Genomic DNA, 26,580 nt, shown 5'->3' with positions numbered 1-26,580 from the left:
ACAAACATGTGAGCACAATCATCGAGATCCGTCTACGCTATCTGTCAGCAGTTTCACAGTCTGTGCGAAGCCTTCACTCACCTCCATCTTCAGCACGGCTTTCTCTTTTAGTGCCTTGATCCTCTCCTCGCTATACCGGAGACCCCACTCGGTCAGGAGAAGGCCTGGCAGTACAGCGTTGATGCGAAGTTTGGGACCTTGAGTCGCCGCGAGACATTTCATGAGGTGCAGACCGGCTGCCTTCGTCACGGAGTACCCCATCGAGCTACCACCCGTCGACTGACCTGCCACAGACGAGGTTATGATGTAGGCACCCCCCTCCTCATTCTTCTCGAAGATCGGTTGGGCTACCTGCAGAAGCTGTAGATGTGACATCACATTGCACGCCCAGCACTGTTGATGTCAGCACATGCCGCAGAGTACTCCAGTCATCTCTCACCTTATTCCATTCCTCTAACGAAAGGTCGTTAAGGTTGCCGAATTCTGCAAAACGTGTCCAACCTATTCTGGTCAGTCGAGGTCATGGTGAAGGCTTCTCTTTCGCTAACCAGCATTGGCAACAATCACATCAAGCCCACCCAGCCCGTCAACCGTTTCCTTGATAAGCCGCACGTTGTCTTCAGGCACGCCACAATCTGCCTTTATGCAGATCGCCTTGACTCCTTGCGCTTCACACTTTCTGGCAACCTCTTCTGCACGGTCTTTGCTTGATGCATAATTAACAGCGACGTTCGCGCCCTCTGCCGCGAACTTTTCACATATCAGAGCGCCCAATCCTCTATCCGTGATCAGCTATGGCCCCACCAATGGTCCCGGACTGCTTACCTTGAGCCGCCTGTTATTAGCACATTCCTACCTTTGAGTGAGTAAGGCATGGTGAACGGTCAACGACTATTTGGGATTGATGCGAACGATTGTTGCAATTCCAGGGCAACAATTGCAGAGTATATTATCGTAGGTTGTGTAACTGTGTTGGTATCTACAGAGTACTCCAACGAACTGGTGGAAGTCTCCAACCTCGGCAAAATGCGATCAACTCAGACAACTTGAAATCGTTCCTGGTTGACTGTAAGCTTGATAGCGCCAATGCAGGTCTCATACTCAGCTGATCTTGAACACATCACCATTGCTCGGAGATGTTGCAACAACTCTCAAAACTAATCGTCGGCCCTGCTGGGCGCGGCCCAGAAACAGTACACGACACAAAAGCCGAAAAGAATGAGAACGCTGCTGCCCGTACAGCATGCAGTGATGGCAGTCCTCGACTCTGAATCGCATCAGAAATGGTCTCATCTGAGGCACGTCATCATATGATGTGTCAAGAGCAGGGTGAGCAAAGTCTGCGAATATGGCCTTGAGGCAAGATGAGGGCATTTTAGGACGTCCGATCACTATCACCATTGCAATTAAGGCAGCACTGGAATGAGATTAGCAGTTACGAGCTTCCAAGGGCAATGCTGAGAAGAGGAAGGTACAGGCGAAGTTCAGGCATTGTCACTGCCTTTCGATTATCAGAAATGGCAGTCGCTCCTTCCACAAATGCTGTGGCATGTCTCATCCACTCATCCCGATCAGAAAATCGACCAAGAGCTGAACTCAATGCATTATCCCACAATTTTGGAGCTCCTCGTTCATGGGTTTGCAACCTTGTCCACGTACATGACAGCGTTCTGTTTGCTATTTCAGCAGCAGTCATGGATTCCAAGCCACATCACCGCAAGCATGGCTCAAGAGGTTCACGATCACTACTTTCCGTCGATTTATGGCGAAGTATAGGTCGAAGTCGGTCAAGATCCGGTAAGCGAGCCCGTACACCCTGATCAGCAGCACATCGCTAACTTGAAAGCGGCTATGGGAGTATCGTGCTCCGACGTCGATCTCAGAGCTGCCTCGAGCCTATCTTGCGATCCAGCTCATCAGCCGCTGCCCTCGTATGCCAGTACAGATATTCCGAGCAACTATTCGGCATCGCCAGGTACCTCATTCGCTGGGTCCTTTCGAAACCTGCACGGCAAACGAACAGCAAAGACATCTACAGCTGGTCCAGACGGTCTCTTACAGCGTGCTCGATCGAGGCCTTTATCATGGCTCTCATTCGGCAAAAACAAGTTTCAAAGAGTCGGAACCCACAGCCCATCTATGCCTTTGCCTCACCCGAGTAGCATGTCATCAGTGGCCAACAGCTCGATATCTTCTCCCATGCTGAGAAGCACTACAAACCCTCGAGTGGCAGACGTTGAGAATATAGAGTGTAGTGATGTCCTACTGCCAGACTACTCCTCTAACAGAGCTGCTTCCCGTCGATTAGCAAGAGCTGATGGGACCACGTCTCGCTCCGAACAGGCTACCGACAAGCACTCGGCCTGGGCTTCCACGGTGCGAAGCGTGAAGAAGAAGCTCAGCCATACTCGAAGAGCAAGCACCAGCTTGTTGCTTGACAGTTCGTGGGTACGGCGAGCAGGCGAGAAGATGGGACATTCTGCAACTCCTTCTGCGGCTTCAGGCCGTGCCTTGGGTCAATCCGACTCAAGCAAGAGCAGAGTGCACCAAGGTCAGGCAGGCCATGAACAGTTCACGGACGATCCAGGCAGCACCACAAGGCCACCAAAGGATACGAGCACGGCAATTGAACCTGCACATGACATGCGGTCGACACCGAATATACAACAAGCACCACGTCTTCCAGGTCTCTACTCAGACAGCACCACAGATCTCAATGCTGTTTCCTTAAGCCGCTCTTTCGCCAGCGCAGTAGATAAGCTGGACTTCCAGTCATCGCCAACCTTGGTGCATGATGGTACACCGATGTCTCGGCTCAAGAAAGCCAAGTCGTACTTTAGCCTTCATAAGGCTTCGAGAGAGGACTCCCTGCGGAACCTAGACAATGGTAAGTATCAGTCCAACCTTGCGTTGTACGTGTTAATGTTGGTGCAGTTGACTTGGTCTCGAATTCTAGCTCTCGGGACCTCGCTGCAGAGGCAGTGAAGCACAAGCAACGGAGTGCTCTTACAGCAATCAGTCGATCGGTGAACAAACAAGCCCAGCAGCCAAAGATCGCCGCTTCGCGGCCCGCGCCGTTGAGATTCTCTGGAACAAAGAATCGCTACATCCAGGGCAAACCCGATTCACGCGCACCACGGGGTGTCAACCCTCTCAGAATGCACCCAGAAGTCAAAGCTTTCGCCAAACCGCCATCCCGCTCTGGCATACCGGTAACACCAGGCCATGTAAGCCCTTCGACGAACGACAATGCTGATGATCCTGAGCAATCCGAGAGCATTGACAAGGCCGTCATCTATTGTCCTTCGACAGGCACTTTGAGTGAATACTCAAGGCAGACGCCTTCTCCGGAATTCACATCTCGAAGAGATAGAGCACCACAAGATACCCCAACGAGGAAGCCACTCCATAAGACATCTGGTTCGATGCTCAAGAAGAGTGTCAGCACGTTCTTCGGCAGATCTGCAAGTATGATGAAGTTGAGCAGCTTTACTCCGTCCAGGAAATCCAAAACAGAACAAGACCTCAGCAAGCGTGATAAGCGCGCAAGCTGGCACACTGGAATGCCGAACGCTCCGTTGAGAGAGACGCCAGCTCGGCATCGTTCCATGAGCACGCCAGACATGAACGTACCCGATAGCATGAGGGCTGTTTGGGACTATCAACCGTCTACGCCATCGCCTTTGCGCAAAAGCACAAGGTTGAGCACAACAGCAACCGGGCGACGACGAGCAGTTACCACTACGACTCCTGTGAAGATTCCTGCCGAAGGGTTGGTCTTGCATGGCCCAAGAAGCGCCACAGTGCTGTCCAACCCGGAGAAGCGGTCTGCTAGATATATTGAACATGGTCCCGTCGGAATCACGGTCTACTGAAACAGGTCACGAGTACGACGGTCGTAGTATATATATTCGATCTTTCTTCGGTCGTTTTATTCAATCAAACAAAGACTTTGGAGCGGCACATCAGATCTGTCAACAGGAATATTCTTCACAGCTTTCGGGTATATCTGATTACCTGGTGCATGGAAGCATTTTGAACAAGGACATGGACGAGTCACTTAGGGAGTACTACAGTACTTTGCATGTTGCAACATCTCTCGCTATGTCGAGGCGACGTATTTAAGTTTTCATACTCGTGGTGAGCGGTCAACTCACCGCTTCAGAGCCCCCATTCTATTGACTAGTTTGATCTTTGCAACAAGGTTATACAAACCACATCGTTTGCAATCGACGTCGGTATAGGCAAATCCCCAATGCTCATGGTCTTCTTTTGGCACACCACGTTGAAGCAATGTTCGTATCTGCTGTCACTGGTGATTATTACGCGAGTCACCACTCCCAACGCGCAAGAAGAGTCGATTTTGAGATTGGCGCAATCAGAAGTCTAGCTAAAAGAGGCTAGGCTATCAAACCCTGGAGCAGTAAATTGCCTACCTCAACTGGTTCCAGATTCTGGATTTCCCTCCAAAACCAGAGCGTTTCTGCTTGAGTAGTCGCAGGCATATACAAGCTGTAGATACTTATGAAGTGCGAGATGTACGCCGTACATGGAGGGCCGACCGGGTACCTGCATTGGGGCAGAGCGAAGTTTGAAGGTAGCGCTAAAAGCAAATAATACCGCGGCGCGGTCTATCAGAACTTGCAGCATGAACATGCAAGGAGATGGGTCAGATGTGCAGAAGAGCTCGATTCAGCGGTCGTAGTTGTTGCATCGTATCTTGACCAAAACAGGCTTTCCTTGTAAGAAGAAAGAAGGTGTTTCAGTAGCACGGCTCAACCAATATTGAGTTTTGTTCAGTAGCCGTGTGGGTTCCTCCCTCGGTATGCCCCGCTGCTGTTATGTCTGCTTGTATAGCTGTGCTGTGTAGGATGACAGACTAAGAGTACTGTGCCACGTAGTGTGCGTAGTAGTTGAAACACCTGCATGAAGAAGAAAGAAGTATACACCTTGTGCTAAAGTGAGCCGAGATGAGGCTACTTTGAGCTAGGCTATGGTGAGAGCACTTGCCCTGGCTTCTCCGGCTCAGAGCTACGCCAAATTAGGCATGAAGCTGGAGCACCATCACTGAAACTGGCGGCGCCAGCGCCTGAGCGTCTCTCCGACTTTTGCTCCTTTGCCGGGCTGTCCTTCTCTTGACTCTTTTTGCTCTCTCAGCTCCCTGCACTGCATGCGACGTTTGCACGATAACTAATACGAGATCTCACCACAACACCGGCCCCTTCGATCCTACCTCGCTATCGACCTCACTAGAGTGCATCGGCGCCTCAACATCGTCCGTTCTTGCATGAGAAATCCTCGTAGTGCAGGTCTGCCTTGCGAAGGGTAGACGGCTGTACCGTCTCCGATCTTCTGGTCTTTGGACCTTGGCAGGGAGTTCAAGTTGCGGCTGCGCTCACGGTCTCTTTCACCACTGCGTTTGTCCCGGTGCTTCGAGGTATGTGTTTGCTTGCTATTCCATTACTGGCCGTTGAGCTACACGAGTCACATTCGTTGTCTAATTGTCATCTACCGTCTTCTCCTTATGCATTGCTGATCGTTGCCCAGCGCTAGTGTCACCTCTACCCAACCTCACGCCGACATCCGCCGACCTCCCATACTGTCCACGACTCCTCTTCGACCGCCTGCAAAGCGTCGCCAACGTCCAGCGACGTATCGCGAACCGTCAACTAGTGCTTAAGTCAACATGGCTACCTCATCGTCGAACGTTGTTGGTGTACACTACCGAGTAGGAAAGAAGATTGGAGAAGGCTCATTTGGCGTCATCTTTGAAGGGACGAATCTGCTCAACAATCAACAAGTCGCTATCAAGTTTGTGCGTCGATACTTATCTGCTGCTGTCGCAGTTGATTGACTGGTAGCAGGAACCCAGGAAAAGCGACGCTCCACAATTACGAGATGAATACCGAACCTACAAGATACTGGTCGGATGCCGTACGTCGATTCATCCATGCGTCAATCTAATGGAGCCTAACATTGCGTAGCTGGAATCCCAAACGTTTACTACTTCGGCCAGGAAGGTCTACACAACATCCTCGTTATCGATCTGCTAGGCCCCAGCTTGGAAGACCTCTTCGACCACTGCAACCGGAAATTCTCCGTCAAGACTGTTGTCATGGTTGCGAAGCAGATGGTGACTATGACCAGGTCCGATTGATGTGCATGTACTTACATTACTTTAGCTTTCGCGAGTACAAACAATTCACGAAAAGAACCTGATTTACCGCGACATCAAGCCCGACAACTTCCTGATAGGCCGACCGAACTCGAAAGCTGCTAACGTCATTCATGTCGTTGACTTCGGCATGGCCAAGCAATACCGAGATCCGAAAACGAAACAGCACATCCCATATCGTGAAAGGAAATCATTATCTGGCACAGCACGTTACATGAGTATCAACACCCATTTGGGACGAGAACAGTCTCGACGCGACGATCTTGAAGCACTAGGTCACGTTTTCATGTATTTCCTTCGAGGTGGTCTGCCCTGGCAAGGTCTCAAAGCTGCTACAAACAAGCAGAAGTACGAGAAGATTGGTGAGAAAAAGCAGACCACGGCCATCAAGGACCTTTGCGAAGGGCTGCCAGGTATGATCATCTTGACTCCACGTGGCAGATAGTGAGCTAACAACACCGCAGAGGAGTTCAACAAATATCTCAGCTACGTACGGAATCTTGGATTTGAGGATACCCCAGATTACGACTTCTTGCGAGATCTTTTCACACAAGCCTTGAAGAACACAGGCGAAGTCGAGGACGGAGAGTACGACTGGATGAAATTGAACAGTGGACGAGGCTGGGAGGCAGTCAAGGCCCACCCGTCACAACATCATCTACACAACCCGAATGCACCGCCAGAGGCATCTGCCCGAGCACTACACAATGCGCCAGGTACCAGAGGACAAGAGACTCGACCATCACGAGAAAGAGGCGCCATTTCGAGCGACCGTTTAAACGCCGCGCAGCCGCCACCCCCGGGGTCTCCAGCAAAGCCAGGAGTGGCGGCCCTCTCGAAGAACCCGGCCAACCGAACAAGCGCCGCAGGCGTACCAAAGAGGACTAGCGGACTACAGAACCAAGTTGACATGAATGCTTCTTCCAGCCAACAGCTGCAGAGTAGCACTAACAACCTAACGCAAGGTCAAAGTCGACAGAGCCCCGCGACTGCAAATCTGCAAAGCAACCAGGGACGTGGTCAACCACAACAGGACCAACATCCGACTTTTATGCAGAAGCTCATGAAGGCGCTTTGCTGCGGCTAGGATGGCTCTCCGAGGCAATCACATCACAACATACCACCCTTGTGCAGTCCTAACGAACCACCGCCGAGACGCACAAGGGCACTCATCTAAAAAAAAGACGGCCTCCAAAGCATACTTTTTGCCTGGATTGACACGGAAACTGGATTTCAATGGCAAGAGGGCAAAAGGGCACGGTTATGAATTACGATCTTGAGCGAAGTCTTGCATTTCATTTGTCAAAGCGATGTACGAGTGAGAGCCCGGCGTTCTGGAAGCATCTGACTACACGGTCACGGGCCCGAGGAGGGCATTCGCTCGCTCTCGGAAATCACGCACATATCGCATAAATCATTAATATCAGCATCGGCTCGTACGGGACGGGTATGAAAGTCAGGAAACACTCTGATTATTGGAAGAAAAGAAGGAGAGCAAGACCGTCCGCTCTCCCGCGGTTGCTGAAGTCAAGTCTACAAGCTTGACCGGCAGAGTTTTGAGGTTGTTGGCATGTCACGCGAGGAGGGAGACGTGTAAGATAGACACGACCAAAAGAGGGCTGTCGTTAGAAATGGAAGGGGACAGTATCAATCGATGCATCAACTAATCAATTGAGTGTCGTGAGTACTTGCGGTGATGTCCTATGCTTCATGTTTGCAATTCGAGACGCCAGCTCAGCCAATGAATTGCTTCTTGAGCTTGATACCTATATTTGGCATGGGCGTCGTACTACCCAAGCTTCTCGAAGAACGACGTCTCAAGAAGTACATGTCGACACGAATCTGCGACGTCGAAACACAAATGGCGACGTAAGGATAGTCGGGGAATGTGCATTAGAGTCCTTTGAGAACTGTTAGATCAGGCACAACTGAATCCACGGAGCAATAAGAATGTTCTTTGCTTCTATGGTGGTGGATGCGACAAAAATGCCTTGTGAGGCTGTGCAGGACGGTGATTGTGGCCGATGTGGGTTTGAAGTTTGTTGTTTCGTGGTTACTACGGAGTACTGGGGGATATGACGATGAGGAATCAAAGGCAAGGAGCGAGCTACAAGCTGTAGGCAATGGTCCATTTCCGCGCTCGAAATAATAGTCGTAGCAGGAACAAGAAGAAATGCACGTTCTTGCCTGTAGAGAGTATGGATAAATATGATTGGTGGCCTATGGTAATTGGCGAAAAGGCTACAGGCGAGCGGGAGTTGAATTCACATAACCCGCAGATTGAAGGTTCGGGCTCCATGTTTAAGTAGACTAGACCTGCTTGGACTAGATCCGGCGGAACCATGACTGACGTTTGGGTGGTGGTTTCCTCCCCACGGTGAAGTGACAACTCGAAGTGATCTGTGACATTATTCCTCGAACCCTTTCCTGACTCTCGACCTCTTGGATTACCGCCGCCATTATTTGCGATTGTGGTCGGATCTCACCAAGGAATATCACCGTCCTTTGTTCGCTGTAGACTGCGATTCCCGTATTCTATACCACTTACCGCAGCCACTTCGCATCGCTCTCATACCAAGTTCGGACTGCATATCTGTCCTCGATATACCCATACCTACCTCTAGCGAAGGTCGCATACTCGACGTCGCATCGGTGTCGAAGTCTTGGCCAGTACCACAGCTGCACGCACGGTCGAGACGTTACCCGCCGCATTACCGCTCGCGCTGACCTAGCGCTTCCTCTCTGCCCTCCAGTCGCCCACCCTCCCACACCTCCTCCTCGATCGAACTTCTACTAGAAACCCGCGCACAGCGGGCGCGGTCTCTACGGGGCTGCGAAAACTTCAAAGGGCTTCCGGAATACTGAGCGTCAGTCATTATCTCAAAGATGGAGGGACAACGTGGGAGACTGTCCTCACAGGGAAGCAGACATGCCAGTCCTCAACCCTCTCCACACAACTTTCCACACAATCAACATGGCCTAGACCCTGGTATCACTCCTGACACCTTCTCCAACAACAAGTTCAATACCACCGGCGGCTGGCAGAATCCTTGGGGAAATACTCAGATGCAGCAGTTGCAGCAGATACAGAATATGCAACCTCTACAGACTCAGGACAACATATACTCGAACAACCAGTTCAATCAGAATGCCTTCCAGGGCAATCAATACAACGATCCCTCGCTGACTCAGAACCTCAATCCCAACGACTTGTTTGTTGGGACTGACACCCTGAACAATGCCGATTTCAACCAAGACTTCTCCTACATGAATCAGGCCTATCCGATGAACCAACAGAGCAACATTAACCCGGCCGAGTTGAGCAAGCTGTCCTCCCCAGATCAACCCTCACCCGGAAGCGGTGGTCTATTGTCACCTGAGAATCACAACTCACCCGGCCAGCAGAATGCGTCGCCAACCTCTACAAACGGCCAATATCAAACACCTCAACATTCACGCCATGTATCACTTGATCCTGCCAGCGCTTACGACATGAACGCAGTAAATGCCACGTGGCAGGGCATGCAGTTTCAACAGCACAGAAGGATGCCTTCAGACCAGAGATCTGACGTCTCAAGCCACCACTCTCCCTACCTTGGACATGCAGAACTAAGCGAAAACGTAGATCCGAACAGATCACCATTTATGTACCCACAAGATAACAACAATACCTATGGTCTTGAAGCAGTCAATATCGGCGACCAAGCCTCAAGTCAGCCAGGTTCAACTTATGTATCGCCACGACTTATGCCGCAGCAAGGTCTGGGTCTCGAGTCGCAAATGCCTAAGCACGATTTAGGGTCTGATTTCTTTGGGAACCAACAGACATATCAGATGGCCGCTATGCACAATCGCAATCTGTCATCCGTCTCAGATATGGGCCAGGCGGACCAGTTTGCTGTGCCGAATATCATGATTGATCCAGCTCCGGTATCACGACAAGCAAGTTTTGGTCCGCAGGGTGAGATGAGTCCCAATGACGCGCTCAGTCCACCACAAAGCTCAAGCCGAGGTCGGAATCGTTCGCAATCAGACACCACAGGCATGACGCGACCTATAAATTCACGTTCACCTTCACCTTCCGCCAAGCGCGAAAACAGCGAAACCCTTTCCGTCCGCTCGTCATCGCCTGGTATTCGATCTAGGGAGTCGTCTCCAGGCGTCCAATCAGGTCGAATCAGCAAAGATACAAACCGCGACAGGAGAGCTAGTACCTCTTCTTTACACAGCAGAGACTATATCCTCGACCTTGCCGATCCATCCCGACCGAATGCTTCACCAAATGCAGGTGGCAGCAGTAGGGTGCAGAAACACCCTGCCACATTCCAGTGCAATTTATGTCCCAAGAAATTCACCCGAGCATACAACCTCCGCTCTCACCTGCGCACACACACCGATGAACGGCCCTTTGTCTGCACCGTATGTGGCAAAGCCTTCGCACGTCAACATGACCGGAAACGGCACGAGGGTCTGCATTCTGGCGAGAAGAAATTCATCTGCAAAGGTGAACTCAACAGTCGACCAGGCGAGTCATGGGGCTGTGGACGGCGGTTCGCACGTGCAGATGCACTAGGTCGGCATTTCAGGTCAGAAGCAGGAAGAGTGTGCATAAAACCGCTGCTCGACGAAGAAGCGGTAGAAAGAAGAAATAAACAGTTTATGGAGCAGCAGGCGGCTATGAATCAGCAGCAGCAGTACATGCAGGGTGGCTTGGCGCCTGTGCCGCCTGGCATGGTGATACCTGGTTCCATGGATGCGGGTGTGGGCAGCCAACCGGCGTTTACGTTGCCGGCTGTGTTGATGGCGCAGTATCCGCAGTTGGCGAATCTGGATTGGAATGCGATATCGAGTAGTCAGGGGATGGATGAGGGTGATCTTAGTGATGTTGGGGCTTATGAGGGTGGGTACGATGATGGGTCGTTTGAGACTGGTGGGATGGGCTGGCAGGGGCAGGGCTAGCAGCCTGTGCATCCGCCAATACCGCCGACAAGAAGTGGCTTCTACCATAATCAATTACTTACGCCATCGCGGACGTCACAAGGTCGAGGCAGGGTTAGCAACCCAGGAGTCAGAGACCCAAGTCTATACGAGCCACGAATGACATAGTGGTCTCACTGTTCATGAGCTTGGTTTAACAGCAATAGAGCGACAAGGAGGCGTTTTGAAGAAAGAGCAGGATACCACTCTGTCGATGTTTGGCCATTTCAGAGCCCGGATATGAAGCACATTTGCAGCATCAGTACACATTCAATCTATATCACACCTTGACACTTTTACTTGAGATCAACCTCCGATTCCAGTGCCACTTATGCATGCATCACTCGCAGCCCGCCTGACGTTGCTCGTGCAGCCTCAGCCATTCGCTCGTTGGTCTTTGGGTGGTTCACGACTCTACATACGACGTCTTCATTGTCTCGTCCACCAGCCCAGAACAGGTCAATTCAAGCACAGCAGATGATGCTCTATCGCCAATACAATGCAGCACCCACCACTCATGTCGCTTCTGGTCTGGTCTGGTCTGGTACCAGCACTCGAGCCTCGTCCTTCTATTCCATTTCCAGTCGCGATCTGCCGTCCTCGGACACGACTGCTAGGTACAATCCCCCTTGATGCCCCACGCACCTGCCATTGATTGATTACATTATCCTCAAAGGTAGCACCTTTTTCACCGGCTAACGCTCTTGCACCGTTGAACGGCTGGCGGGGATATACCTTCTTCCTTCCATATCAGATCGCGTCTTTGATACCCCGGGTGCGCCGTAACTTCTCCGAGGGTCTCTGGCTCGCTCCTTCTCGTGATTGAGCTGGGACCTGCCTTATCAGTCTTCTCAGTCGAAGGCCAGTCGATCTTCTTTGAGTTCTGGATCGTACAGTGCCTTCTTCTTCTGCGGCTCGTACCTCATTTACTACTAGGTAACTCGAGGTCCGGCCACGTCTAAGGAAGTTCTCGCAAATGCATGGTATGTGGGAAGGTAGGATACGGCAAGCTCTTCCTTCCGCCAAGCAGGGCACACGCTGACAGACAGAGGTAGAAACACCAGAAATGACGAGCTACAGTAATATTGGTGAGAAACTCTGCGGACTTCTTGCGTGCCCCGGACTGCAAACAAGCATTATGCAGAACCGAGAATACGGAGCAGAACACGATGAACCAACGGTGAAGCATTCTGCAATATCCGTCGATACGAACCGGAATTCCGGGTGAGGACGCCTGGTCTCACTTCCATCCATGCTCTGTGTATGTGTAACACCAAGCAGGCAGGCTGAACTCGTACTACATTTGTTACCGGGGAAAAGACATGCCAAAGATGCGGTCTGGCTACCCCACGGCGTCCAGCTGGCAATGCCAACGCTCATGGTAATACCAATGATCAAACAATGCCTTCTGAATGTGTGAGGACGGAACGCAGTGGACCATCCCATGAAACTTCAATTCAATTCATCCATCTCAGCACAAGAGAACGCCCGCCATGATCAGCCCGAACATGTCCAAAGCCGACACCAACACCGACGAAAGCGGCCTCCATCTCAACCCGAACCCCTACACAGACCTCCCCCAGGTCTACATCCACGAGCCCACGACAAAATCGACATCAGCCGAGTCAGCGCCACAGCTCGCACCGGGACACACCGATGCCCCAGAAGTGGTGGCGAGATCTTCGATGAACGATAACAAAGGCTATGGAAAGTCCGAATTAGCAGGCCCAAAAACCAGCACAACCACACAAGAAGACAAGGTCCTCCTAGAAATCGAGCACCCGAATCGTCGAAGTCAGCGCAGAATCCTCGGTCTGAGGAGGAAGACTTTCGTTCTCGCCTGTGTCGGCATTGCATTAGCTGTACTAGCGATATCCCTAGGTACTGGACTGGGTGTTTCGCGAAATGGCACTGAGGACACCGGCACCGTCGTGACGAGCGGGATGACCGGCATGGCAGAGATCAAATGTCCCGGTATCAACAATACGCAGATCACATTTGATTCGAATGGAAAGCTCGTCAACACTTCCACCACCACCACCGCCAGCTCCAATTTCCAAGTCCGCTGCGCAGTCCATTACCCCGAAGGCCGCGACGCAGAAAACGGAGACGGCACAGTCAAGAACGTAGGAAGTGACTATTTAATCGCGTATACGTTGGAGCAGTGTCTGGGATACTGCGTCGAGTACAACAACCAGACCTCGAGGGCGGCCAGTGTGGATCCGGATGAGAACGGAAGTGGATGTCTGGCGGTGAGTTATAATGCGAATCTAACGGATGCGTTGCAGGTGGAAAACTACGGGAGGAATTGTTGGTTGAAGGGTAGAGTCGGGACGTCCAAGCAGGCGAAGGGTTACACGGAGAGTGCGGTTTTGTTGGGGTGAGGTTGTTGGCTGGTGCAATGGAGCATGCGGGAAGTGCAGTGGTGGTCGTCTGGCCAGCTGTCAGGCCATCAAGGACGTGGAGCTGGAGCAGTTCAGATCAGTATCATACAAGGTTTTATGTGTAGTGTTCACAACAGCGGCTCCAGAGCATCTTCAATAAATCTTGACGTCCACTTGGGATGCGCTTCCCGAGTGCCTACTGTATCTTGCAATGGTGCTCTAGGCAACAACCGACCCCCGGAGAACGCCGCAACCATGCTTATGGTCGGCAACCTTTAGCAGGTCCTGTCCGACCACCCAGTCAGGTATTTTATTACTGAATGGGACGAAGCTATTGTGAAAGTTATATTGGATACTGGGTATTCATTCAGCTGCACAGCAGAGGCAAAGGAACAGATAGAGCTGTGACTACTCATCCGTCGTTCCCGTACCTTGTAGTTGACCATTCTACAGGGTACCGTTATCTGATGTGATCTTCACAATAGCGTCTCCAGTGGCTCGTTACAATGTTTGCACCGTGGGTGCACATTGGACGGGCTCGTTAGGACTCCTCACGCTGAAGCATATACCAATCTAGGCATGAGGCACACCCCGGAGACGCGCGTATATCACTACTTTCTCCGTAGTCAGCCTTGCGACCAGGGCTGTCCTCACTCCGATTGTTTGACATACTGTATGGTGGGTCGGCGCTATGAATTACACTGGATACCTCGTATTTACCTTGACTGTATGTCTCTCACCCGCATCTAGCTAACTCCCCACCTCCGCCTCCGCCCCCGCCTCCTTCACCACACTCCCCACCTCCCCCCTCGGCACCCCCTTCGTAATCTTCTCAAACACACCAACCCCAAACCTCCCCAAACTAGTCGCAACACCCACAGCCTCAGCGCCCACCTTCCTCATCCTCGCAAACCCACTCTGATCCTCCACCCCACCCACCCCAATAATCATAATGTTCTCTGTGTCCTCGTGTTCATCTAGCATCTTCCTGAATGTTGCCACGTTACCCAGGGCGAGGGGATGGAGTGCTGCGCCGGCGAGACCGCCGATGCCTGTTCCTGTTTCGGAATTTAGGGCGGGTGAGAGGTTGCTGTCGAGGACGAGGGAGGATCCGAGGGTGTTTGTGCAGGTTATGAAGTCGATTATTGAGCCTTCGTTTGGTTCTGAGGATTTGGCGGAGCGGAGGGCGGAGGTTACCATTTCGAATTGGCCTTTCCTGGGGCGAGAGTCAGTATATAATCATAAGCACACGTAGCTCTCCGCTAGTCCTGTAAGGGACAGCATGGCAAGTGACCACGCTCATGCCATGCGTGATGCGTACAGACCCAGCCCACTGCACACACATTCGCAGTAGCTTACGGCATTCCATCTCATCTCACCATCCCACACCCTTCCACGCCCTTTCCTCAAAACACAATAAAATTAAAACTCACCAAGTATAAGGCGGCAACTTCACCCCAACCCTCGGCACACTCTCCCCATCCATCCTCCCCCGATACGTACTCTTACTATCCCCAATCGCCTCCAGATACTCCCCCAACATCCCCCCATCATACGCCGGCGGCGGAGCACCCCCAATATTCGGACAACTAAGATTCACCTCCATCGCCAACCTCAAATCCTCATCCATCTCCGCCGCATTAGCGAGTAACGCGTAACTCATCGCGATCTCGTCCGGCGTCCCCGTCACACTGATAATAAAGGGTTTCTTGCGTATCGTGGACGTACCGAGATGGCGCTGGCCGACTATCTCGTTTATGAATCCGAGGTATTCGGAGAGGGTGTGCGGGCTGTAGCCGTAGGTGTTGAGACTACTCGTGCTGGCGTCACTGGGCATGAATTTTGGGAGTGCGCTTGCGTCACTCTTCGGTGCGGCAGGGGACACACTACTTGAGCCCGCGGGGAAGAAGATGTGCTGGTGGATGCTGTCGTCGTGGTTGAACCCCTCCAACAGACTTGTCCGCGTTGTGACAGCGCCGGTATACTCGCACGCATACAGTTCAGCTAGATCCTCGACTGTCGTTGCCCATGGGGAGGAGGAATTTAGTAATGGCGGATAAATCTCAAGCTTGTATTTCCGTTGGCGGCCGTCAGGGAGAGCGTTGTTTGTGTTGGCGATTTGTGTTAGGGCTGGTTTATCCTTGGGTGTGTATGAGGCGAATTTGTCCGCGTATTGGAGCTTCAGGGATTCGATGTCGACTGTACGGGAGGCGTCGAGGTCTATCATTTTGGGGTGGGGGTTTGTTTCTGATGACATTTTGGAAGACGGTTTGTTGGGGGGGTTGGTTGGTTGGTTGGTTGGTTGGTTGGTTGGTTGGTTGATGGTGATGAGGTGCTTCGAACTTGGCTGATGTTGTTGCTCGTCGAGTTGATCTCTATGATGCTACAGAACTTGAATTGTTGTCACTCAATCAATCAGTTCGTGTTGCAGAGTTTTATTTGTTGACTACTCGAGACTCGAGAGTCGTTCACGGAAGGTTCAATGCTTTCGAAGTTGCCGCTTTTATTCCACAAGATCAGCGAGAGCGAGAAGGCACAATCGAGACTCGAGGAGTTGCGAGATAGAACATTGTGGTTTGTGAGTTACAACGATACTACTATCCGAGCTGAGACGGCAGCGACTCACCTGGACTTGTGGCTTCCGAGCCCATCATGTCATAGGATGCTGTGGTCATCAGTGTCCCACAGGTCTCAAATGTCCGACAAGATTAGAAACCACTTTTTGGCGTCCGATTCTAGCGTGCTTGGTGGCCCGATATGTTCGAGGATGGAACTTCGCCAGTTCTGCATACGAACTACAAACTTGTACTAGAGCATGCAAATGGAGCAAGGACGATAGGAACAGATATCCACAAGCACGGTCACGTAACATCAGCACAGCTTGTGTATCAAAACTTTTCACTGTACTATCCATGCTATATCATTACCTCACTACCAGAAAGAGCTATTAGCTGGGGGCTAATGTCATGCAAATCCTTCTCTTGCACATGGACCTGATCAATGTCATCCCAAGCATGCACTGCTCATAAGGTATTCTATATTCACTACTCTTCTGCTCTGAAACCGCACGATCGATGTAGGAAAATTAACAACTCGTGGGTTGATTTGCCCTGAGGCGAGCTTACAAGGCGTATGGGTTGACGGATCGGATGGTGAGGCATCTGTAAGTGGTTAGTACTTGTTGAAGGTGATGAGATGGGCGGTACTTACGGTGGGGATTTGGTAAGGTCAGTCTTGAGAATGACAGGGATTCTGGTCATCTCTGTGATGTCCTGGATATATTCACCACCTTCCTCTCGGAGCTTGAACTGACTAAGATATTTCTCCTTGTCGTTCAATTTGCTCTCAGGGGCATTGGAGTTGATGACTGAATCGGACTGTGTGCGGTTGGCATCGTTCAGGCCGTTTCGTTTGGGTGAGGTTGGCATGCTGGCAGATCGATCATTCAACGAGACGCCAGCCATGTTCTCTGCGACTTCAGAGGCACTATCATCGTCATCGAAGAGAGCGTCGACATCGTCAGACTTCATGGTGCTAGTATCCATCTGCTTGCGTTGAGCTTCGTATCGCTCCTTGGCTCGCTGCTTAGCACCCTCTGCGCCTTGGGCGTTGCTCGCACCACGCGTGCTCATGCCGCCTCTTGGTCGCTCATCCTCTGGCACGAAAGCCGAGGAAGGAACACCCTTCTCCCAGTACAGTTCGAGAACGCGCTTCTCTTTGCGGAATTCAGCCTTCTTGAGAGGAAGCTGGTCGCAGTGAACCCGCTTCTCGAAGCCATATTCGGGAATGAGCACATCGAAGGCCGACTCGTATACACAGATGACAATACCATCACTGATAAGATCACCACCGAGGTCTTTGCTCTTCTTGTCCATCATGCGGCATGCTTCAATGTGCACGCTTTGCTCTTGGGCATTTTGAGCAGAGTCCTTCTTGTTGTTGGCTTGCTCTGCTGTCTTCGCAAGGCTTTCGAGATCCTCAGTAAATTCGATAGCGCCCTCAGACAGGATCGACTCGAGTTGGCGGTGCACGACAATGTCGGCATAACGCCTCGACGGGTTGGTAAAGTGAGTGTAGACAGGCATGTTGAGCACGAAGTGCTGTCGGTGTTCCTCAGGAACCTGCTCTGCAATGTAGTACTTGGATCGCTGGAATGTCTTCACAAGCAGGGTTTCCATACCTTTGCGGAAGTCGGCGTCCTTGATCTTGAAGACGCTGTCCTGGAGGGAACCACTGCTCGATGTATCGACCTCATAACCAGCGTTTGTCATTCTCTCGGCGAATGTTTGCAGACGTCTTGGGTTTGGTGGAGCTTGTCGACGAAGCATAGCCTTGTCAGGCATAGCAGCTTGTAACTTCTGAGCAACGAAGAAATTGGCCTTGTAGCTGATTTCCTCGATGATCTCGTGCGATGGAGTATTGTTGAAGATGTTCTGCTCGACTGGCACGTTCTCATCGTCGAGCTGGCACAACAGTCTTAGTGGCGGAATGTCAGTTGATCTGTTGCCAAAGCGAGCCTCTCGGAACCTCTTGGCTAACTGAGCCAGGGTCTCAATGTCTTCGGCCGAGGCACCTTGCAACTCAACATCCTTCGTGCCGCTGATAACACTGTCGACTTCCTCATAAGCAAGTTTGCCGTTACTTTTGATGATAGAGCGACCAATCCATGGCTGTTCTTCGATCTTGCCTGTAGCAAGATCGACGTTGAAGATGACACTGACTGTCAGGCGGTCCTGGTCAGGGAGAAGGGAGCAGACATCAGAAGATAGTCGAGGTGGAAGCATGCTGACAGCCCGGTTGATCAAGTAAACACCGGTGCCACGCTTCTTAGCCTCTCGATCAACCAGGGAATTGCCCTTGATGAAGTGCGCGACGTCCGTGACGTGCACACCAAGTTCGACCCTACCATCGCCGAGTGACTTGACGTGGAATGCGTCGTCGAGCTCTTTGGTACCAGTGGGGTCGATGGTGAAGGTACGCTCATTGCGGAAGTCGCGACGGGATTCGAGAGATGCCGGGTCTTCTGTATCGATGCTCCAGTTCTCCCAGCCGACGCTCTTCATTACAGCATCAGAGAATTCGTCAGAGCCAAAGTTGTTGTCTCGTAGGAGAGCATCGGTCTCGACTCGCAAATCTCCCATTTCGCCAAGCTGCTCAACCAGCGTACCAAAGGGATGCAAGGACGTAATAGGCCATCGCTTGATGCATGCAACGAAGATCCTGTTGGCATAATCCATGTGCTTCTCGACAAAGTCGCGTGGAGCTTGTTCGGTTGGAATAGCAATGAGTGGCACTCGCTTATCCGTGGGCTTGAACCATACAATCTTGGGCTTGTCTTGCATGCGTGACTCGTTGCGACCGTGGCCACCATCGCGAGTGCCGCGTTCTGCCTCCTGCTTTTCTTTCGTGGCTTGACTGCTAGGTCGAAGCAGGCCCAAGGTTCCTGAGAACATCTGACCGGCAACACGCTCGATGACTGCAACGACATGACCAGCGTAAAGTGGCTTCGCCTCGTCGCTGATCTCTTCTTCTTCCATGAGTAGAAGGCTTTGACCTTCAACCTCGACGTCGTCATTCTTCTTTTGTGTTGGTCGCTGGCGCAAGCTGCCACGACGACGAATGCTGCCGTCAGGAGCAATTGACGAGGTGTCAGTAGGTCCACTATCGCCTTTGTTGGTAGATCCAGACCTCGTGTCGGTGATGTCTTTACGCTTTTTCTTCTCTTCCTTTTCGCGCTTCTGGCCCCAGACTTCATCGACATCAAGGAGTTCGATTGCAACGAGGTCGCCCTCGAGAGCTCGATTCCTGTCCTTGCTACCACAAATAAAGATATCGGCGTCCAGGTCGTTAGTGGTAACATACGCATCGGAACGATTCTTCTTGTTGACTCGCAAGGTACCTGCGACGAGCTGGCCGTCATTCAAGAGGGCAGGCAAGGTAGCTTGTGGAAGATAAGGAGTAAAGAGAGTCTTTCTCTGCTGTTGCTGCTGGCCGCCCATTTGTGGAACAGCATGCTGACTAGCCTGCAGTCCATTCAGACCAGCACCTTGCATAGCCTGGAGTTGAGCGATCTGGAGTGGATTGAGCTGTTGGCCAGCAAAGAGCTGAGGGTTGATCATCATCTGACCTTGAGGCATTTGCATCATTTGTGCCTGACCTGGATACTGGAAGCCGCCCATAGAGCCGACAGACTGGTTGACCGAGCCACGAGTTCTATGGCCAGGCTGGAAGCCTCCAGTGTTCATTTGTTGTTGGGCGTTGAACTGGCCCATTGGTTGTTGTTGTTGTTGTTGGGATTGATCTGGCATTTGCTGATTGTTCTGTTGTCTCCAATTGCCATCAAAATTGCGAGACTGTGATCGGCCGTGGCCTTGGCTGCCTCTTCGTTGCAGGTCGGACTGTGCACCGGCATCTTGACCAGCGGAAGGGCCTGGGAATTGGAAGCTACCTCCTCCACGGCCAGCTGCGCCGCCTCCACGAGCACCTCCAACGGCCATGCTCTGGCTACGACCGTGACCTGGAACACGGATATTACCAGCACGCTGTAGACCCAGCCCTTGGCCAGAACTGGGACTGGACTTGTTGTCCTGAGGACTTCCCTCGGGATTCTCGGAAATGCCTTCAGCTCCAGGCATGGGGAACTGGAAGCCTGCGGTGGTGCGTTTCTTCTCGGCAGCTTCAGCGGCTTTCTTCGCTTCTCCGACGCCCAGAGAGTGTCTGCGGTTGTGGCCAGCTCCTGGAGGACCACCTCTTCCACGGCCTGCGGTGTTCTCACGATTCTGGTTCAGTGCCTGCTGGTTCATATCGTTGAAACCGGAGGCACCTGAAGATGGGGCTGGAGGAGGGCCCATGCCCATGTTGGGCAGAGCAGACTGATTTCGACGGTGGGCGCCAGCTTGTTGAGGGGCATTCAGCTGCATACCCATTTGCTGCTGTTGTTGCTGCTGCATCTGCGGAAACTGAAAGTTATTGGCAGAGCTGGGAGAGAGGGTTTGTTGACCCTGAACAGGAGAATAGCCCTGCATGTTTCCCATGCCCTGCATACCCTGCGGGATCATGCCCATGTTCACGTACTGCTGATGCGTGGCGGCAATTTGCTGTTGCTGCTGTTGAAGCATTTCGATCTGCGACTGAAGAGCAAGTTGCTCCATCATTAGAGGGGTAAGTTCAGAAGGACTGCGACGGTGCGCAATGTGCAGCTTGCGGCCTGCAGGACCTGGAACACCGTTCATGTTTTGTTGAGCCATGTTGATAGGCTATTGTGTTGTACCAGCTCTTGACGGGGAAGTGCTAAGCGCGATAGTAGGCTCAATCAATAGTATTCAGAGTCGTCGGAGGACGATGGAGCACTGAGGAAGGAGGGTAAGAAGCTAACACTGTAAATCACATTAGCTACAGATTCGCCCAAGTCAAGCGTAGGTAGATACTTGAGAGAATGGAATCGCTGATAAGCAGCTCAAGAGCAGGGCGAGCTGGCCACAATTGGGTGTACCAATCCGTCAGCGAAGAAGGGGAACGACAGGTGCTTACCAGTATCGTTGATGACGCAGCCCAAGAAGTTGGAAAGGTCTGTGCACGAGACAGCAGGAAAAAGGCTTCTTCCTATATTTGTCTCAACCACATGTACTTCAGGAGAAGTATGACGACAATTATAGTCGAGTCTTCACTAGACTTGAAAGTGGGTTGCTAAGCCAGATTCAAGTCTCGGACGAGGATAGCAGCTCTGTTGCTACTTATGTTGCGACCTGGCTGAATGATGTTTCTGCCAGCAAAACTGTATAGAGGTAGTGGATTTTCGGCGACGATGTTGAAGCGGATGTGGAAGTGGATGGTGGACAGTGCGAGTGCACCGGAAGGACTGGCAAGTACGAGGCTGAGTTGACAGTTGTACGATTCGATTTGGTTAGGGAACGACTCTCGAAGCTCGCAAGGATCGTATGGGTATAGACCAGTACACCACGAGAAATGGGATGGGAAGAGGGGGTAGGGAATGAGGACGATGGAGGATGATGGACGAAGACGAAAATGAGGATTATTATTATTGAGGAGAAGCAAGATATGAGCAAATCCAGCGGCCTGTCTCGCCTGTGATGCCAGTGGTTGGTTCGGTGCAGGTGCGATGTGCACTTCTGCTGCGCGGATCGTGCTGCGCTGTTGCCAAAACGCAGGTGCACAAGCCTTATTTTGGTGTTTCGGCCTACGCTAACAGGACAAACTTGCGGGCGCTGATGCTGCTAACCCACCCCGGACAAGACTGTCTCGCCCTTAACCGTCATCTAGCCAAACACAACCCCTGTCGCCTCCTCCAGCTCGTCTCCAGACCGTGACTGCCGCAACTCTATCACTTTTCGGCATGAGATACTCATACAGAAGACGTGGTTTCTGCAGCTGTCCTTCACATGCTTAAATATCCTGTGTATATTTTCTGAGCCCTGTAGAGAAGCGGATGATACTTGAGCAATCACACTCCGGTTGACGCTCGCATAAACTCAATTGGCCGCGTAAGAGCGAAGAGAACCTCGAAGGAGTTGGTGGGCCTCTTTTGTGGCACTGTTTGTTGCGACGCCTGGATGATCCGGTGGCTTCCTGCCTTTGCCACAAACAATCCTTCCAACACGAACATCGCTCCCCATATCAACCGATATCGACGCTATCCTGACTGGTTCGCTAGATCGCGCAGGGTTAGTGCCTGCCGCGCCAAGACTCACTTGAAACCAGCACCATCGCTCGATCATTGCTCCATTCAGCTTTGTCTGTCTTGCACACCTTGACACCTCTACGAAGACGACACTTGTTATTGTGAAAGACCCGCAATCGACGGCAATAGTCGGATATACGAAGAGCACGCACTTGGTGCGACAAGTGCAATTCCTGCACTTTCTGGTCGGACTGTGGTGGTCGTTCGCTACCAGATTTCACTGAAAATGGCCGAAGTCAGGTGACCAGCCAATATCCCTTCATAAGACTTTACTATCTCTTGTTGCCCATATCACATTCGACGGCACATCAAGCTTTGATCAAATCACTGGAGCCAATTGCAACTTGGTTAGGAGCCGTCGTTGAACCCGCCCATCGTTCGACTGTACGACCTTCGTTCTTGACTTCCACGAAAGCTTAGGAGCAGGTCTTTACCGCGCGAGTCCTCAAGCTCCAAACTTCTGCCTGGCTGTCCAGTGTCAATCGCAACTGCTCAGGATACCTACGAACTACATCAAGTAGGCGCTCGATAGCCTTTGTCGATTTCATCTTTCTTTCAGCATCGTGCCAGGAAGAATTATCTTCAAACGCCTTTGTCACGTGATCTACAATGGCCAAAGCAGAATCACCACAACCCAGTGGACAGTCCCCGAGAAATGGCCTCTCCCCTAGAAATGGCTTTTCTCCTAGAAACGGCATCACGCCCAGGAATTATTCGCCCAGACGGCAACATGTCGATGCTCAGAAATTGGCTCAGGACCTGGAGAAAAGCTTCGAAGCTTTACGCTTACATGATGTCGAGGTGCAGCGATTGTACGAATACAATCGCAGAATGAAAAAGGAGAACCTCGATGAGAAGGAGAGAGCCCAGAAAAGCCTCCATGACAATGCGCTTAAATTGGAACAGCAGCGCCGCGAAAAAGTCGCAGCAGAAGCCGAGGCTACGCTCGAGAGGTATAATCAGCAGCAAATAGAAGAGCAGCAGCGGAAAGCAGAAGAAGAGCGATTGAAGCAGCAAAGGGAGGCTCAAGCGAAGGCTGAACGAGATAAGAAAGTTAAGGAGGAACAAGAAAGCCTCAAGCGAGCAGAAGAGGAGAGAGCCCAAGTGGATGCAGAGAGGCAGCGCCAGGAGAAGGAAAAGGCTGACGCTGACGAGGCAGAGCGCCAGCGTAAATCAGCAGAAGCAAAACGCCAAGATGACGAGCGCAGAGAACGAGAGGCAACCCAAAAAGCCGCAGCAGCAGAAACAGAACGACAAGCTTCAGAAGCACAACGACAGGCATCAGAGGCGCAACAACAAGCCGATGCACAGGCCCAAAGAACCGCGGCTGCTGCGGCAACGGCTGAAGCCGACAATCCTGAGCGTATTCACCAGGAATACATCGATCTCTACTACAAAATCAAAGCATTCAAGAATGACTATTGGGATCGCGTCCGCGAGCAAGCAAAGCAACACAGAAATCCTCAAATCAAAGAAGCAATAGGTGAAGCCAGGCGTCTCATCAAGACCGAGGTCGGGAAACAATCCTACGGCGACAGAGACGTCAACAGAATGGCCATCACCAAAATCAAAGGGTGTCTGACGGAATTTCTACAAAGCCCAACACCAGTAGTTGGTACGCGTGTTCCAGTCAACGACTTCTTACCAACATCACTGAAGCTAGACGACAACAACACAACCACGATCACAGACCGAGCAGCCTTCCTTCTCTGCACCCTGACCCAAACAGTCGTCAAAATCTTCACATCCTACGTGCACGGTGCACCTGAGCGCGCAGAACCAGTCGGCACAATGTTAGCCTCGGTCTTCGCACAGCCAGACCTCCAATTTTCACGATCCGACGGCACAACACAATCACTCTTTCCGATCTTCCTGGCGAAATATCACCGCGTCTGCCCTGCCCTGTTCGGCATAACAGCGGACCAGTCAACGTCGGCTGGTAAGCAGAAAATGGGCTGGGCCTTGAATCCGGCTCCAGACGACGATACTCCGAAGACCACATTCGTCACAGACCAGACACACTACGACCGCATGACCGGGTTAGCGATCGGATTCTCCTCCTTCGGACTACGTAACTTCTCAGCCACAGCGAACAAGAATCCATACCCATCAACTCACTTCTGGAAGAGTCTAGCGCAGATCATCAACCTGCCACCCGATCAAGTACAGCCAAGTCACCTCTGTGTCCTACGATACATGTTCGGACACGGAGGCATCTACCGCTTCCTCCTGTTCTTCGGCTCTGTCGGTGTCGCCGTGCTAAGGGAGGCATTCGTTGAGTTCCCAAAGCGTTTGCCCGAGGCAATGCAAAGAGACAGCTACGCCAACGAGCTGAAAATGTATGCTGAAACCTTGGGCGAGAAAGAGCATCTACATCTGGTCTAGGAGGGCAGAGAGCGAAACGGGAATGGGAATATAAATAACAAGAGCAACAGTATCAGAACTAGCAGCCATAGGCACAGTCCAAGCGCATCATCAAAACGCACGACATCGGATAAGATCATTGCGCAAGCACATGCGTCCCGTTGGGAGGGTCCCGGAACACGCCCCGCCGCGAATACAGGTGACAAGGACCCTGATTGCAGCGCATCAAACACTAAGAAGACGAGACGCAACGAAGACAAGTTTCAACAGAACAGTCATGCTTCACGTCTGCAGAACATCGAAGCGGCAATACGCGGCGGGCACGAGAAGAACAATGACATGGAAAGCTCATGCGAAGCTTCCCTAGAGAGGCTCCTAAAGCGTCAAGCTCGAAGAAGAAGCACGGATCGGCTAAGGATAACGCTCGCTCCTCTCCCGACAAGCTCCAGGGTCAAGAGCTCAAGATCCGTGGATGTGCAAAAGTCAAAGAGAAGGCCCACCAGGAAGATGTCCGACAAGATCTTCGTTCACCAGCGCAGAAAAGACAGCAGATACCAGCGAGTCCACTTTCGAAAAAGCCAATATCAAGCTCGGTGCCGAAGCCAACGCCGAAGCCGACGACAACCCAGAAGAAAAGTGAAGAAGAAGAAGCATCTGACCTCGAAGAAGGTGAGATACTGGAGGAAACGCAATCTCTCGACCTTAGCAACGACGAAGATGAACACGAGCAGAAGCATACTGGTCCAGCACGCCACCACAAGAACCGACATTTCGCGAACCCATTTGGAGATGTCAGACCACGGCCACCATTGCAACGTGTCTCACCGAATAAGAAAGATGGCACGCAACAGAAGGGGCGCACATACGGGAGCACAGCAGCGGCATCTAGTCCTCGATCAACCCAATCACGACGACAGTATACGAATTCTTTTACAGGTGACCTGGCGAAGTCGAAGTGGGTGTCTGAGCAGCATGTTGGACTTTTGTACTGAGGCGGCACCAAGAGAAACAACAGGGAAGCAGCGCGATGGACGATAATGAGTATGTTGAGAGACTGTTGCGACCTGGCCTCGTTCTACAAGTTCGTCCATGACATGGTGAAGAAGGATGTGTCACCTCAACGCTGATTAGGTTAGCATTCAATATCATGAATATCCAAAATGTCTCTGTTCTATAATCCCCTTCTGAGGTCTTTATATCATCAGAATTGGATCCGATCTAACCCGCCATGTTAGTCCTGATCTCATCTTGCGCGCCATTGCATTCTATCCCATATTGAAGTCACAGTCTATCGCAATCGTGATTCGTAACTTCTATCAGTCGTCCGCTCTTACTGCCCATACACCCGTCCCGGCAGAAGCTTTTGAGATCCCGACCCGAGCAATCCACTTCCGGAATGCAAGCATAGTCCGTGGATGTGTCTGAGACCCCGAACCTACCAATGTGTCTCCACTCAATGCCCGGAAGCTGTGCTCGCTCACGGTGTTCTGCTTTCAGACTGCTGTGTGCGTACGCCTCTACGGGGTATTCGCTTGATTGTAGTGAGCAACAACCGACATGCAATCATTCGTTGAAGAACTGATGCAGGTGAAAGTGACGCCTAGTCTGTTGACTGCCAAGCCTTCCATGTTTTGGGGATGAGTGCTGGTCGAATCCGGCGTCAGCCCTCTGGTGTCGAGTAGCTGGCGGGTTAGCGCAGCGCGCCATCGATGGGTGAACAGTCACAGAAATGAGCCGCTCGAGCATCACTGTACTCTTGCTGACGGACCGGCCCGGTAGGTACCGGACAATGAGTAGTACACAATGGCGGTACGACGAAGCATGTCCAGCACCGGCTGGCCCATCCTCAAGACTTCACCGTGGCAAGGCCGATTCTTCGATGTGAACCAATTACTGAAAACGTCCTTCTCGCTTGCCGTCAAGGAGGACTTCTTCGTCTCACTTCATACTTACCATCCTTGCACCTCTGCACGTTCATCCAC

The 26,580-nt window shown here is 51.8% G+C and overlaps 9 protein-coding genes across 9 annotated transcripts; 6 read left to right on the top strand and 3 right to left on the bottom strand.

Moving 5' to 3' along the window:
• Positions 1-18: 18 nt before the first annotated feature.
• PMZ80_001188 (uncharacterized protein) lies at positions 19-875 on the bottom strand (the record flags this gene model as incomplete). The annotated part of the gene is made up of 4 exons (XM_064869635.1): positions 19-393; positions 440-501; positions 549-778; positions 826-875. The coding sequence occupies 4 exons, from the start codon at positions 873-875 to the stop codon at positions 19-21; spliced, it is 717 nt and encodes a 238-aa protein (XP_064735132.1).
• An 847-nt stretch (positions 876-1,722) lies between these two features.
• PMZ80_001187 (uncharacterized protein) lies at positions 1,723-3,875 on the top strand (the record flags this gene model as incomplete). The annotated part of the gene is made up of 5 exons (XM_064869634.1): positions 1,723-1,734; positions 1,777-1,797; positions 1,847-1,931; positions 1,976-2,887; positions 2,935-3,875. The coding sequence occupies 5 exons, from the start codon at positions 1,723-1,725 to the stop codon at positions 3,873-3,875; spliced, it is 1,971 nt and encodes a 656-aa protein (XP_064735131.1).
• Positions 3,876-5,686: 1,811 nt separating this feature from the next.
• YCK2 (Palmitoylated plasma membrane-bound casein kinase) lies at positions 5,687-7,262 on the top strand (the record flags this gene model as incomplete). The annotated part of the gene is made up of 5 exons (XM_064869633.1): positions 5,687-5,815; positions 5,865-5,934; positions 5,985-6,133; positions 6,183-6,588; positions 6,640-7,262. 5 exons carry the CDS (start codon positions 5,687-5,689, stop codon positions 7,260-7,262), a joined length of 1,377 nt encoding a protein of 458 aa, XP_064735130.1.
• A 1,799-nt stretch (positions 7,263-9,061) lies between these two features.
• Positions 9,062-11,134, top strand: CRZ1 (DNA-binding transcription factor; the record flags this gene model as incomplete). The annotated part of the gene is made up of 1 exon (XM_064869632.1): positions 9,062-11,134. One exon carries the CDS (start codon positions 9,062-9,064, stop codon positions 11,132-11,134), a length of 2,073 nt encoding a protein of 690 aa, XP_064735129.1.
• Positions 11,135-12,645: 1,511 nt separating this feature from the next.
• Positions 12,646-13,536, top strand: PMZ80_001184 (uncharacterized protein; the record flags this gene model as incomplete). The annotated part of the gene is made up of 1 exon (XM_064869631.1): positions 12,646-13,536. One exon carries the CDS (start codon positions 12,646-12,648, stop codon positions 13,534-13,536), a length of 891 nt encoding a protein of 296 aa, XP_064735128.1.
• A 750-nt stretch (positions 13,537-14,286) lies between these two features.
• On the bottom strand, positions 14,287-15,793 carry URA1 (dihydroorotate dehydrogenase; the record flags this gene model as incomplete). The annotated part of the gene is made up of 2 exons (XM_064869630.1): positions 14,287-14,752; positions 14,970-15,793. The coding sequence occupies 2 exons, from the start codon at positions 15,791-15,793 to the stop codon at positions 14,287-14,289; spliced, it is 1,290 nt and encodes a 429-aa protein (XP_064735127.1).
• Positions 15,794-16,657: 864 nt separating this feature from the next.
• SSD1 (Translational repressor) lies at positions 16,658-20,783 on the bottom strand (the record flags this gene model as incomplete). The annotated part of the gene is made up of 2 exons (XM_064869629.1): positions 16,658-16,697; positions 16,747-20,783. 2 exons carry the CDS (start codon positions 20,781-20,783, stop codon positions 16,658-16,660), a joined length of 4,077 nt encoding a protein of 1,358 aa, XP_064735126.1.
• A 2,060-nt stretch (positions 20,784-22,843) lies between these two features.
• Positions 22,844-24,619, top strand: PMZ80_001181 (uncharacterized protein; the record flags this gene model as incomplete). The annotated part of the gene is made up of 1 exon (XM_064869628.1): positions 22,844-24,619. One exon carries the CDS (start codon positions 22,844-22,846, stop codon positions 24,617-24,619), a length of 1,776 nt encoding a protein of 591 aa, XP_064735125.1.
• Positions 24,620-24,948: 329 nt separating this feature from the next.
• PMZ80_001180 (uncharacterized protein) lies at positions 24,949-25,590 on the top strand (the record flags this gene model as incomplete). Its single annotated transcript, XM_064869627.1, has 1 exon — positions 24,949-25,590. The coding sequence occupies one exon, from the start codon at positions 24,949-24,951 to the stop codon at positions 25,588-25,590; it is 642 nt and encodes a 213-aa protein (XP_064735124.1).
• Between the last annotated feature and the right edge of the window lie 990 nt (positions 25,591-26,580).

The sequence above is a fragment of the Knufia obscura genome, assembly GCF_036327395.1.
Source record: "Knufia obscura strain CCFEE 5817 isolate CBS 148926 chromosome Unknown scaffold_1, whole genome shotgun sequence".
NCBI classification, from domain to species: Eukaryota; Fungi; Ascomycota; class Eurotiomycetes; order Chaetothyriales; family Trichomeriaceae; genus Knufia; species Knufia obscura.
The sequence above is the reverse complement of the archived record's forward strand: the minus strand, read 5'-3'. Positions and strand labels throughout refer to the sequence as shown.